The sequence below is a fragment of the Periophthalmus magnuspinnatus genome, chromosome 24, assembly GCF_009829125.3.
Source record: "Periophthalmus magnuspinnatus isolate fPerMag1 chromosome 24, fPerMag1.2.pri, whole genome shotgun sequence".
Lineage (NCBI taxonomy): Eukaryota > Metazoa > Chordata > Actinopteri > Gobiiformes > Gobiidae > Periophthalmus > Periophthalmus magnuspinnatus.
In genome coordinates this window covers 2,714,412-2,728,094 of record NC_047149.1, presented here as the reverse complement: position 1 = coordinate 2,728,094, position 13,683 = coordinate 2,714,412, and the positions used below count along the sequence as shown (strand labels likewise).

The 13,683-nt window shown below is 44.4% G+C and overlaps 1 protein-coding gene across 3 annotated transcripts in view; it reads right to left on the bottom strand.

Annotated features, from left to right (window-relative positions):
• col12a1b (collagen, type XII, alpha 1b) overlaps window positions 1–13,683 on the bottom strand; it is a 129,741-nt gene that overhangs the window by 84,192 nt on the left and 31,866 nt on the right. For all 3 annotated transcript variants that reach the window (XM_055232175.1, XM_055232173.1, XM_055232174.1), the window contains exons 13-14: window positions 12,610–12,894; window positions 3,677–3,946 (exon numbers count right to left, since the gene is read on the bottom strand). In XM_055232175.1, coding sequence (XP_055088150.1) covers window positions 3,677–3,946; window positions 12,610–12,894 — 555 coding nt within the window. The remainder of the gene's footprint in view (window positions 1–3,676; window positions 3,947–12,609; window positions 12,895–13,683) is intronic.

The following is a 13,683-nucleotide window of genomic DNA, read 5'->3' as shown; positions in this document are numbered from 1 at the left end:
CTGTGCTAAGTCACTCCCCCTTCACAGCACTATCACAACACACTCAGCTACATCCTACTAATGAAACTACTGCACATCACATCAGGTTTGTCAAGTTGTAGTGTATTGTTTTTTACGATGCTTTGAATACTTATGTAAAATGGCTGTGTGGGAGTATGGGTGATGTAGGCTTGTGGGCGGAGCCTTGTACATGGTCGGTACAGCTAACCATAAGGAGGGTTTGAATAAGGCCTGAGAGAGCTCTCTACATTACTCAGACATGCATGAATGACATCTAAAACCTCTTCAGGCATGTTTTTGATGAGGGAATAACATTATAACATGAGGGAAAGAAACAAAAAGTACACTTCGCATAAAAATTCCCTCTTTAACAGTTAATTGGAATTGTAAAAATATCTTCTTATAAAAATCTTTACACGAGACAAAAACAAGTTTTACGGCACTTTCACGAGCCTTGAATGCCACATCCGCCCCCTGCCAACCTGCCCCTGCCAACTGGGGCTGCACGGTTAATCGCAATCAAATCAAAATTTTAATGGAGGCAATTAACAAATCACAAAAGCAGCAGTTTTTTTTTTATTTTTTTTTTTATGTCTAACCCTATAGTTGAGATCTGTACAAACATGTTCTGAAATATCTCTGTGTGTCAGATGCCCTCCCTGTACAAACAGATTTTCTGCTCTTTGTCAATTCTTCTGGATGTTTTCTGGAAATTGCAATTTTTTCCAATTCTTGCAGCCCTATTACCAACCCCTTTGACCAGAACCATTCTCCTTTGGACCTAAAATGACTCATAAACTGGACCAAACTGAGCCAGGACTAAACCAGGTCTAAACCAGGACCAAACAAGGTCTAAACCAGGTCTAAACCAGGCCTAAACCAGGTCTAAACCAGGTCTAAACCAGGTCTAAACCAGGTCAAAACCAGCTCTAAACCAGCTCTAAACCAGCTCTAAACCAGGTCTAAGCGCCAACTTGCCAACCCCCCTGACCAGGACCACATTTCTCCTGGGGGCCTAAAACGTCTCATAAACTGGGGCATAAATCTGAAAACCATTAATTCCGTGTTAATACGAGCAGTTAGACCTCCTGAGCAGAGTTCTGGAGCTTTATGTGGAAATGCAGCTGTGAGGAAACATGAGCCCAAAGGAACAATAACAACAGCAAACAAACCAACAAACAACTAAACAACTCTATATGAAAGTCTCCATCAGGGACGTGTTTAAAGAAGAATTAGTCAGCACGTTTCAGAGTGCCAGCATTGCTGCACAAACACTACCACCACTTTAAACACAGTAATGAGGATGGGCTCAGTGAAGACTTGAACTCCATCATAAATAAACATCATGAACACACAACACAACAGCTTCTGCATAATGAACTTGGGGCTTCAAATTGTGCTCCTCCTACAGTGGGATTTAGACTGATTCATGTTTGAGTAATTCCGTATTGTCCTACATCTGAGGGTAGAGTGCTCACCCCTATCCCCGCCCACAGCTCTGTACTTTTATTCACCCAGCCCCTATCCCTGCCAACAGCTCCATACTTTTAGTCACCCAGCCCCTGTAGTGTAATAATGTCATACTCTCAGACTGTCACATGTGATGATGTCATACTCTCAGACTGATGCGTGTGATGAGGTCATACTCTCAGACTGTAGTGTGATGATGTCATACTCTCAGACTGTAGTGTGATGATGTCATACTGTCAGACTGTAGTGTGATGATGTCATACTTTCAGACTGCAGCATGTGACGATGTCATACTCTCAGACTGTAGAGTGTGATGATGTCATACTCTCAGACTGTAGTGTGATGATGTCATACTCTCAGACTGTAGAGTGTGATGATGTCATACTCTCAGACTGTAGTGTGATGATGTCATACTCTCAGACTGTAGAGTGTGATGATGTCATACTCTCAGACTGTAACGTGTGATGATGTCATACTCTTAGACTGTAGTGTGATGATGTCATACTCTCAGACTGTAGAGTGTGATGATGTCATACTCTACAGTCTGAGAGTATGACCTCATCACACTACAGTTTTAGAGTGTGATGATGTCATACTCTCAGATGGCTCAGACACAGTTCTATAGATTACATTGTACTTTACCATGAAATATTCAAAAGTAAGTTATTTTCTATTAGTGACTAGAGCCAAGAACTCATTGTGTTACAACAAACATCTGTGTTTGAATCAGATTTATTTTATCTGCTCCATCTGTGTTAAATATGATTGGACTACAGAATGTGGTGATGTCATCTGTGTTAAATATGATTAGCCTGTAGAATGTGGTGCTCTTGTCTGAAACACAGCGATATAGCCAACGACTGCTTTCAATAAATACAAGTGCAATTTACAACAATCTACATATAATACATTTTATTATTAATATAATCAATATACACAAAAGTGACTCTTGTGAGCTTTAAGCCATGTTATAATGTTGTTCCCTTCTCAAAAACAGACCTGGAGTTGTGTTTTGTTTCATTCACACATTTCTTTACACATTAGTCCGTCTACATCTCCAAAGCTCAAAATGCTCTGTTCCACCTTGTGATGTCATGAAGTGGTAGTTTTCAAGTTAACAGCTCTTTTTACCTTTAGTTCAGTAGAGATTGACAATTCCAGTGTTGAAATCATCCAAATGATTCTAGTGAAGGTGTATGGAGTTTAAAAACACAGTGGAGCACTTCCTGTATTACAACATGATGACATCACAAGTTGGAATAGAATGTTTTCTGTTTGAGAGAAGAGCTCAGTCTAAATCTGCAGGGTTTGTGTGTTAAACATGTGTGAATGAAACAAAACACAACTCCAGGTCTGTTTGTGATGAGGAAACAACATCAGGGAACTGGAGAATAACATGGGCCATTTGATTAGCAGAACAAACAGTGTTTAGTCAGTTATCATGTTAATCATCATGTTACTTATCATGTTAGTTATCATGTTAATCATCACATTACTTATCATGTTAGTTATCATGTTAATCATCACGTTACTTATCATGTTAGTTATCATGTCAATCATCACGTTACTTATCATGTTAGTTATCATCTCAATCATCACGTTACTTATCATGTTAGTTACCATGTCAATCATCACGTTACTTATCATGTTAATGATCACGTTACTTATCATGTCAGTTATCATGTTAATGATCACGTTACTTATCATGTCAGTTATCATGTTAATCATCAAGTTACTTATCATGTTAGTTATCATGTTAATCATCACGTTACTTATCATGTTAGTTACCATGTCAATCATCACGTCACTTATCATGTTAGTTACCATGTCAATCATCACGTTACTTATCATGTTAATCATCACGTTACTTATCATGTTAGTTATCATGTTAATCATCACGTTACTTATCATATTAGTTATCATGTCAATCATCACGTCACTTTTCATGTTAGTTACCATGTCAATCATCACGTTACTTATCATGTTAGTTATCATGTTAATCATCACGTTACTTATCATGTTAGTTATCATGTTAATCATCACGTTTCTTATCATGTTAGTTATCATGTTAATCATCACGTTACTTATCATGTTAGTTATCATGTCAATCATCACGTTTCTTATCATGTTAGTTATCATGTTAATCATCACGTTTCTTATCATGTTAATTCAAATCCAATAGTTCAGAAGATGAATCCTTTCCTACCTTCTGTGCTCTCGAAGCCGCTCAGCTCCTCGCTCTCTCTCTCGCCGTACTCGGCTTTGACCCAGACTTGAAACCTGGTCTCTGGACTGAGACCCTCCAGGACTGTGTTGGTCTGGACTCCCGGAACCCGCTTTTGTCCGGACTCGTCTGAGAACTGGGACTTCCACCGGACCAGATAGAACTGGACCGGACCAGGAGCCGAGGACCACGAAACTCCAAAACTGGACTCTGTCACGTCTGAGGTCACGAGGTCCCGAGGAGGTCCGATTTCTGAGGAGAGAGAAGGGAGAAGGGTTAAGACTAAACCCGGACTAAAGCAGGACCAAAGCAGGACTAAAGCAGGACTAAAGCAGGACTAAAGCAGGACTAAAGCAGGTCTAAAGCAAGACTAAAGCAGGGCTAAAGCAGGACTAAACCAGGACTAAAGCAGGACTAAAGCAAGACTAAAGAAGGACTAAAGCAGGACTAAAGCAGGACTAAAGCAGGACTAAAGCAGGACTAAAGAAGGACTAAACCAGGGCTAAAGCAGGACTAAACGGGGACTAAACGGGGACTAAACGGGGACTTAACCAGGACTAAAACAGGACTAAACCAGGATAAAACCAGAACTAAAGCAGGACTAAAGCAGGACTAAACCAGGACTAAACCAGGACTAAACCAGGACTAAAGCAGGATAAAACCAGGACTAAAGCAGGACTAAAGCAGGACTAAAGCAGGACTAAAGCAGGACTAAAGCAGGATAAAACCAGGACTAAACCAGGACTAAAATAAGACTAAAGCAGGATAAAACCAGGACTAAAGCAGGACTAAAGCAGGATAAAACCAGGACTAAAGCAGGACTAAAGCAGGACTAAAGCAGGACTAAGCAGGACTAAAGCAGGACTAAAGCAGGACTAAGCAGGACTAAAGCAGGACTAAACCAGGACAAAGCAGGATTAACGCAGGACTAAAGCAGGATTAACACAGGACTAAAGCAGGACTAAAGCGAGACTAAAGCAGGACTAAAGCAGGACAAAACCAGAATAAAACCAGGACTAAAGCAGGGCTAAAGCAGGACTAAACCAGGACTAAAGCAAGACTAAAGTAGGACAAAACCAGGGCTAAAGCAGGATAAAACCAGGACTAAACCAGGACTAAAGCAGGATAAAACCAGGACTAAAGCAAGACTAAAGCAGGACTAAAGCAGGACTAAAGCAGGACTAAAGCAGGACTAAGCAGGACTAAAGCAGGACTAAAGCAGGACTAAACCAGGACTAAAGCAGCACTAAACCAGGACTAAAGCAGGACTAAAGCAAGACTAAAGCAGGACAAAACCAGGACTAAAGCAGGATAAAACCAGGACTAAAGCAGGCCAAAACAAGACTAAAGCAGGATAAAACCAGGACTAAAGCAGGACTAAACCAGGACTAAACCCGGAATAAACCAGGGCTAAACCAGCACTAAAGCAGGACTAAACCATTTCCAAAACAGCACTAAACTGGGACTAAACCAGGTTGTTGTGAGGGTAGGGTTTATATGAAAATTACTTCATAAATAAAGCTTGATTGATTGATTGAATAAACCACATCTAAACTGGGTCTAAACTGGTTCTAAACAGTGCCAAAACCAGACCTAAACCAGGTCTAACCAGGACAGCTCTGACAGTGGTGCGTCTGGCAATGATATTATGATCATGCTGCAGTGTCTCTGAGTGAAATCTGGAGAATGGTTTGGGGTTTTTAGAGTGCTGTCTGGTTCAAACATGTGAGTGAAATTATCTGTCTGGGACGTCTCATGTGGAAAATAAACATGGTAATAAGCCACCATGAAACCCCAGACCGGGACTGAGTCAGGATCGAGTCAGGAACGAGTCAGGACCGAGTCAGAACCGAGTCAGGACCGAGTCAGGACCAAGTCAGGACCGAGCCAGGACCAAGCAAGGACCGAGCCAGGACAGAGTCAGGACTGAACCAGAACTGACCCAAGAAGGGCCAAATACCAACACACTTTTAACAAACAACAGCCTGGTTTAGCCTCATATCAGAGTAATTCATCCTGACATTTTAGTCTTAGTCTTAGTTTGTGCCCACTCTAGTCCTGTAGTTTAGAGCTGGTTTAGTCCTGGCTTTGTCCTGGTTTAGTCTTGATTTTCAGACTGTCGACTGTGATGATGTCATACTCCTAGTTGGAGACAGAGGCAACAACAACAACAACACACATCTGAGTTTGAACAAGATTCACTTTATCTGCTCCATCTGTGTTAAATATGATTGGTCTGTATTATTAAACACAGCAATTCTTAGCTCATTCATGACTTTAGCACTGGCTTAGTTCCTGATTTAGTCCTGCTTTAGCCCTGGTTAATACTAGCTTAGTCCTGGTTTAGTCCTGGTTTAACCACAGTTTAGTCCTGCTTTAGTCCTGCTGTAGTCCTGGTTTAGCTGTGATTTAGTCCCTGGTTTAGCCCTAGTTTAGTCCTGGTTTAGTACTAGTTTAGTCCTAGTTTAGTCCTGGTTTAGTCCCGCTTTAGCCCTGGTTTAGTAGTAGTTTAGTCCTGGTTTAGTCCTGTTTCGGTCATGGTTTACTTCTGTTTTAGTCCTGCTGTAGTCCTGGCTTAGCTGTGATTTAGTCCCTGGTTTAGTACTAGTTTAATCCTGGTTTAGTCCTGGTTTAGTACTAGTTTAGGATCCCGAGGCATTCCCAGGCCAGCCGAGAGACATAGTCCCTGTACTGGGTCTTCCCCGGGGCCTCCTCCCAGTGGGACGTGCCTGGAACACCTCCCTAGGGAGGCGTCCAGGAGGCATCTGGAATAGATGCCCAAGCCCCCTCAGCTGGCTCCTCTCGACATGGAGGAGCAGCGGCTCTACTTCAAGGTCCTCCGATGTGACTGAGCTCCTCACCCTATCTCTAAGGGAGTGCCCAGCCACCCCGCGGAGGAAGCCCATTTCGGCCGCTTGTATCTGCAATCTTGTCCTTTCGGTCATTACCCAGAGCTCATGACCATAGGTGAGAGAAGGAACGTAGATTGACCGGTAAATCGAGAGCTTTACCTTTCAACTCAGCTCCTTCTTTACCACAAAGGAGTGATACAGCGGCCGCATCACTGCAGATGCTTTACTGATCCGCCTGTCAATCTCACGCTCCATCCTTCCCTCACTCGTGAAGAAGATGCCGAGATACTCGAACTCCTCCACTTGAGGCAGAGACTCTCCACCCACCCGGAGAGGGCAAACCACCTTTTTTGAGAACCATGGCCTCAGATTTGGAGGAGCTGATTCTCATCCTAGCCGCTTCACACTCGGCTGCAAACCGTCCCAGTGCCTTCAGCAGGTCCTGGCACCATGAAGCCCTCAGGACAACATCATCTGCAAACAGCAGTGATGAGATCCTGTGGTTCCCGAACCAGACGCCCTCCGGCCCCTGGCTGCGCCTAGAAATTCTGTCCATAAATATAATGAACAGAACCGGTGACAAAGGGCAGCCCTAGCGGAGTCCAACATGCACCGGGAACAGGTCTGACTTACTGCCGGCAATGGGAACACAGCTCCTGCTCCGGTCATACAGGGACCAGACAGTCCTTAGCAAAGGGCCCCAGACCCCATACTCCCAGAGCACCCCCCAAAGGCCACCACGAGGGACACGGTCGAATGCCTTCTCCAGATCCACAAAACACGTGTGGACTCGTTGGGCAAACTCCCATGAACCCTCGAGAGCCCAATTAAGAGTATAGAACTGGTCCAGTGTTCCATAATGGGACGAAAATCACACTGCACTGGATCCAAGGTTTGACTATCGGTCGGATTCTCCTCTCCAGTACCTTGGAATAGACCTTACCGGGAAGGCTGAGGAGTGTGATTCCCCTGTAGTTGGAACACACCCTCTGTTCCCCCTTCTGAAACAGAGGGACCACCACCCTGGTCTGCCATACCACAGGTACTATCCCCGACCGGCACGCAATGTTGCAAAGGCATGTCAGCCAAGACAGCCCCACAGCATCCAGAGATTTAAGGTACTCAGGACGGATCTCATTCAGCCCCAGAGCCTTTCCACCGAGCAGCTTGCCAACCACCTCAGTGACTTCAGCCAGAGTGATGGACGAGTCTGCTTCTGAGTCCTCAAACTCTGCTTCCTCCTCGGAAAATGTGACGGTGGGACTGAGGAAATCCTCAAAGTATTCTGTCCACAGCCCAACAATGTCCCCAGTCAAGGTCAGCAGCTCTATACCCGCACTGTAAACAGTGTTGGTGAAGCACTGCTTCCCCCTCCTGAGGCGTTGGACGGTTTGCCAGAATTTCTTCAAGGTTGACTGATAGTCCTCCTCCATGGCCTCCCCGAACTTCTCCCAGCCCCGAGTTTTTGCCTCTGCGACTGCACGGGCTGCAGCACACTTAGCCTGAAGGTACCTGTCGGCTGCTTCAGGAGTCCCACAAGCCAGCAGGGCCTGATAGGACTCCTTCTTCAGCCTGGCATCTCTTACTTCCGGCGTCCACCACTGGGTTCGGGGATTGCCACCACGACAGGTACCAGAGACCTTGCGACCACAGCTACACAAAGCCGCATCCACAATAGAGGTGGAGAACATGGCCCACTCGGACTCCATGTCTCCAACCTCTCCCGGGATATGGGAGAAGCTCTCCCAGAGGCCTGAGCTGAAGACCCTGCTGATAGAGGGAGTCCTAGTTTAGTCCTAGTTTAGTCCTGGTTTAGTGCTGTCCTGGTCTAGCCCTGGTTTAGTCCTAGTTTAGTCCTGGTTTAGTGCTGTTTTTGTCCTGGTCTAGCCCTGGTTTAGTCCTGGTTTAGTCTTATTTTCATCCTGGTTTTTCTAACCCATACAGTAATGAGTACTAGTAGTATTTTTAGATTGTAGAAAGCCCTTGTGTTGACTGCATGTATATGTTCCTCATTGCTCCATTAAACATATGTGGTTTCCATGACACTGTTGTTTAGCCCAGTGCCTCTGCTCTGACCATAATCACAAAGTCAATCTGCAAACCGCTGTCCGTTCTGTTATAGCGCCTTAAACAAACATCCACAAGCTTTTATTTTGAAAAGGCCAAACTCTCCATTCTGTCCTCAGCAGCAGATTACATTATTCTAGTTTAGGTAGTCATTTGTTTAGCATTTTTTTAGACCAGGCAGAAGACAATGATAAGAGTCTATAATTTCAGTTGTGTTATATGTGTGTAATCCTCAGTGTGCAGTAGGTTCATAGTGGTCCATGTGTATATACTAGTCTATGTCTCTTATATACTATACAGAGACACATCATTATAAACATATTCAGGAAAGGTTAGTTTCTGTCCTGTCAATGGGATTTTTTAGTCCTATAGAAAATGAGTATCTAGTATCAATACCAGTTTTAGTATCGATTAGTATCCGATTTTTGATACTTTTGACAACCCTAGACCAAAACAAAGAGAATAATGCTTCTTTCTCCAGGTGGATTTTGGGCTTATCCACATGAAACAAGTGCAGCCATGACTCAAGACGTGAGTGTCGTTAGAGGATTTTAAGACATAATATTATTATGACGAGTTTGTGGAGCAGATCCCAAAATAATAATAATAAGATTCAACATTTGTGGAGAACAAGTTTGAGATTTATTTAAAAATAGTGAATCTGCCACTGAGTCATATAGAGTTATATGGAGTTATACAGTTACATAGACTTATAGAGAGTTATATAGAGTTACGTAGAGTTCTATAGAGGTATCTAGAGTTATAGACTTATATAAAGTTATATAGAGTTTTATAGACTTATATGGAGTTATACAGTCATAAAGAGTTATGTGGAGTTATAGAGAGTTATACAGTGTTATGTAGAGTTCTATAGAGTTATCTAGAGTTATAGCCTTTTATAGTTATATAGACTTATACTTAGACAAGAATTATATAAATAGACTAGTTATATAGACTTATATAGAGTCATGTAGATTTATATACACTTATATAGAGTGATACAGACTTATATAGAGTTATGTAGAGTTCTATAGAGTTATACAGAGTTTTATAGATTAATATAGACTAATATAGAATTATATTGACTTATATAGAGTTATATGGAGTTATATAGAGTTATATCGGCCCCTGTACAACATCTGAAACTATGACACTATCATTTTATATAAAATTATTGAGAGTGAATGCAGCCGATTTGAGCACATTTGTCATCTGCTCCTCTCTCTCACCTCTCTCTGTCCTCGCTCCATCCCTCCCTTAATCTCATCTCACCCACTTTCATTTCTCCCTCTCTCCATCCTCCCTCGCGCTCCTCTCAACCACTCTCATCGTCCCCTCTCTCATCCCTCCCTCACTCTCCTCTCATCCACTCTAATCTCTCCCTCTCTATCCTTCCCTTGGTCTCACTCTCTCTCATCTTTCTGTGTCCTCTGCCTCTCTCTCTCCTTTCTCTCTTATCTCATCTCATTTTCTCTATAATCCCTTCATCTCTCATTCCCTCCTCATAACTCTACATAACTCTATATAACTCTGTATCCTCTTTCTTCCCCCTCTCTCATCTCCCCATCTCTCCCTCTCTCATCTTTCTCCTCTCTCTCTTCTGTCTCTCACCTTCTCTCCCTCCTTCCTTCTTTCTCACCTCTCTCTTTCTCTCATCCCCCACTCTCTCACTTTCCTCCTTCACTCTCTCACTCTCTCTTCTCTTTCTCCCCCTCTCCACTTTCTCCCACACTCTCTCTCTCTCTCCATCTTTCCTCCGCTCTCCTCTCACTCTCCTGTTCTGGCACTCACTCCTCCTCCTTCTTCCCCCTCTCACCCATTCCTCTTTTCTTTCTCTCTCTCTCTCCTCTCCCTCTCTCTCTTTGCTCTTTATTTCTCTCGCTTCTCTGTCTTTTCCCCTCTCTCTCCCTCTCTCTTCTCTCCTTCTCTCCTCTCTCTTTCTCCTCATGTCTGAGTCGATGGAAAATTCCCTGTAAACTTGGCTGCGCTGATTTTTCCTACAGTCCTTGAACCTCCGGAGCCTCACGTCACAGAGACAGTAAACTAAACACAGACTCACGAGAGAGAGCGAGGGAGGGAGGAGGACGAGAGGGAGAGAGAGGGAGAGAGAGCAGGGATAGAGAGTGTGAGAGAGGGACAGGAGAGAGACAGAGAGAGGGAGAAAGGGGTAGCGAGAGGGAGAGGAGAGAGAGGGAGACGGAGAGAAGAGAGATGAGAAAGAGAGATCATGGTAAAAGGCTCTGTTCCTGTCTGCTCCTCTGAATCTGCTCCTCTGACTTTGCTTCTCCTGCTTTGCTCTTCTTGCTCTGCTCCTGTATGCTCCTCTGGCTCTGCTCCTCTGGCTCTCTGCTCTTCAGGCTCTGCTCCTCTGGTTTTCTGCTCCTCTGGCTCTGCTCCTCTGGCTCTCTGCTCCTCTAGTTCTGCTCCTCTGGCTCTGCTCCTCTGGCTCTCTGCTCCTCTAGCTCTGCTCCTGTCTGCTTCTTTGGCTCTGCTCCTCTGACTCTGCTCCTCTGGCTCTGCTCCTCTGGCTTTCTGCTCCTCTGGCTCTGCTCCTCTGGCTCTCTGCTCCTCTAGTTCTGCTCCTCTGGCTCTGCTCCTCTAGCTCCTCTCCTCTCGCTCTGCTCCTGTCTGCTCCTCTGACTCTGCTCCTCTGACTCTCTGCTCTTCTGGCTCTCTGCTCCTCTGGCTCTCTGCTCCTCTCGCTCTGCTCCTGTCTGCTCTTGTGACCCTGCTCCTCTGTTTTTGTCCCTTCAAAATAAAAGCTTTTTTTCTGACATTTTTGCTTTAGTGGAGAACGCTGTAGTGACATAAAATGGAAAATATTGGTGTCACATTCCAGACAAGCCCCTGCACAGTCCCAGAGCGGAGCCGCCGTGGGGACACAGCTCCGGGGCTTACATAACACATGAAATATTACAAGAGGATTTTCACCTCCTGCTCCCTCTGCAAAACCCTGCCTGTACCTGTGTGTCAGATGCCCTCCCTGTGTGTGTCAGATGCCCTCCCTGTGTGTGTCAAATGCACTCTCTGTGTGTCAGATGCCCTCCCTGTGTGTCAGATGCCCTCCCTGTGTGTGAGATGCTTTCCCCGTGTCCCCATGAGGTCTTATTCTCTATAAACATGTTCTGAAATGCCTGGGATTCTTGGATGAGTTTAAAGTTCAGGACATTCTTCTCTCTCACCTCTCTCTTTTTCTCATCCCTCACTCTCTCACTTTCCTTCCTCTCTTTCTCCCTCTCTCCCTCCTTTCCTCTCTTCTTCCCTTCTCTCCACTTTCTTTCACACTGCCTCTCTCCTTTCCTCCGTTCTGCTCTCACTCTCTTGTTCTGGCCCTCTCTCCTGTTCCTCATCCTTCTTCGTCCTTGTGTGTCAGATGCCCTCCCTCTGTGTGTCAGATGCCCTCCCCGTGTCCCCATGAGGTCTTATTTTCTACAAACATGTTCTGAAATGCCTGGGATTCTTGGATGGGTTTAAAGTTCAAATTTCAGTCTCTCTCAGATGTGAGTGCTTCTGGATGGGTTTAAAAATGAATCCCAAATTTAACCACAATTATAGTGAGAACAATGCCAAAGACACATTTTCCCACAGGCCTGTCTCTTTGTGTGTAATCTCTGCCTCTGTTACACGCGCCAGATACGGTAATACCCTGTAATTTGGCTAGAACACATGTATTTGCTGATTGTGTGAAGTCATATTGGAGCAAACTCGGAGCTCAAGGCGAAAAGGAGATTTAGGAGCGTCATAAAATGTGCCCGCTCATGTTTAGACAAAGGAACTACTTAGAACTACAGTGTAAATCACACTAAGCACAGGCTTACCAGGACTGAACCAGCACTGAACCAGGACTGAACCAGGACTGAACCAGGACTGAATCAGGACTGAACCAGGACTGAATCAGGACTGAACCAGGACTGAACCAGGACTGAACCAGGACTGAACCAGGACTGAACCAGGACTGAATCAGGACTGAACCCATTGACTGTTCTTGACCCTTACCCTGCAGTGTAGTCTCTTCTCCGCTGACTGCAGCACTCTCTCCTCTCTGGTACTGGGCCTGGACTTGGACTTGATATCGTGTGAGCGGGGAGAGGTGAGGGAGGACAGCGCTCTTGGTGTGACCTGGTACAGACATTTGGATATAGTTCTCAGCAGCGTCCCCCTCAGGAGCCGGCCGGAACTTCACCAGAAAAGCCTCCACGTTGGGAGCGTCGATCGCCCATGACGCCCTCATGCTCCGGGAGCCAATCTCCGAGAAGGAGAGAGAGCGTGGCGCCACCAGCTCTGAGGAGAGACAGAGAGGGGATACAGAGCGTTTAAATCTATGTAAAACAGTTTGAAACTGTCACAAACACACACGTCCACATATTTTCGACTTGAGTTCAGACTAGATACTGGCCACTGCATCATTTGTAAAAACACCAAGGCTTTTTTACAAATGATGGCCACAAATAGACACTATTAAATGCACTGTTAAATGAAGCAGACTGGATTCTCCAAATACCACTATTTCAGTTTTTTGTCATTTAGGTTCACAGAGTTGAGTGACATCAAATCTTTCTGTAGAACTATTATTGACCCATTATTTTTTGCTGTGTATCAGTAATGCAGCGAAATGAAATTTTATATTTTGAGAAAATTTAACCCAACAAGAGCATGCACAAGAAAAAAAATAAAAATGGTCCCAAAATTGAGCCTTGAGGCACACCACTGTGCCACATTCAATTAATAATTAATTAAAGAAACATTAAAATGTATAATTCATAATTTAATTATTTCATTTGACATTTGGTGCTGAGGTTAGTGGTCAAACTTAGTGGGCAGGACTTAACACTGCCCTGGGCCAAATCATAGGGGTCACTCTGCTGACCGCTCAGCTCCAGGGCTGAGTGCTTTACTGTGACCTCGGGTCTGATAGTTAAGGTCAGTCTGGAAATGTTTTGAAATAAGGAGAACAAACCTTAAAACTACTGAGCATTTTTTGTGCTACAAAATAAAATGAGATTCTTTCTTTTGGGGCCCCTCTGTTCTCTTCATCAAAGATCAAAAGAGGCTGGAGTCATGATTGTGATG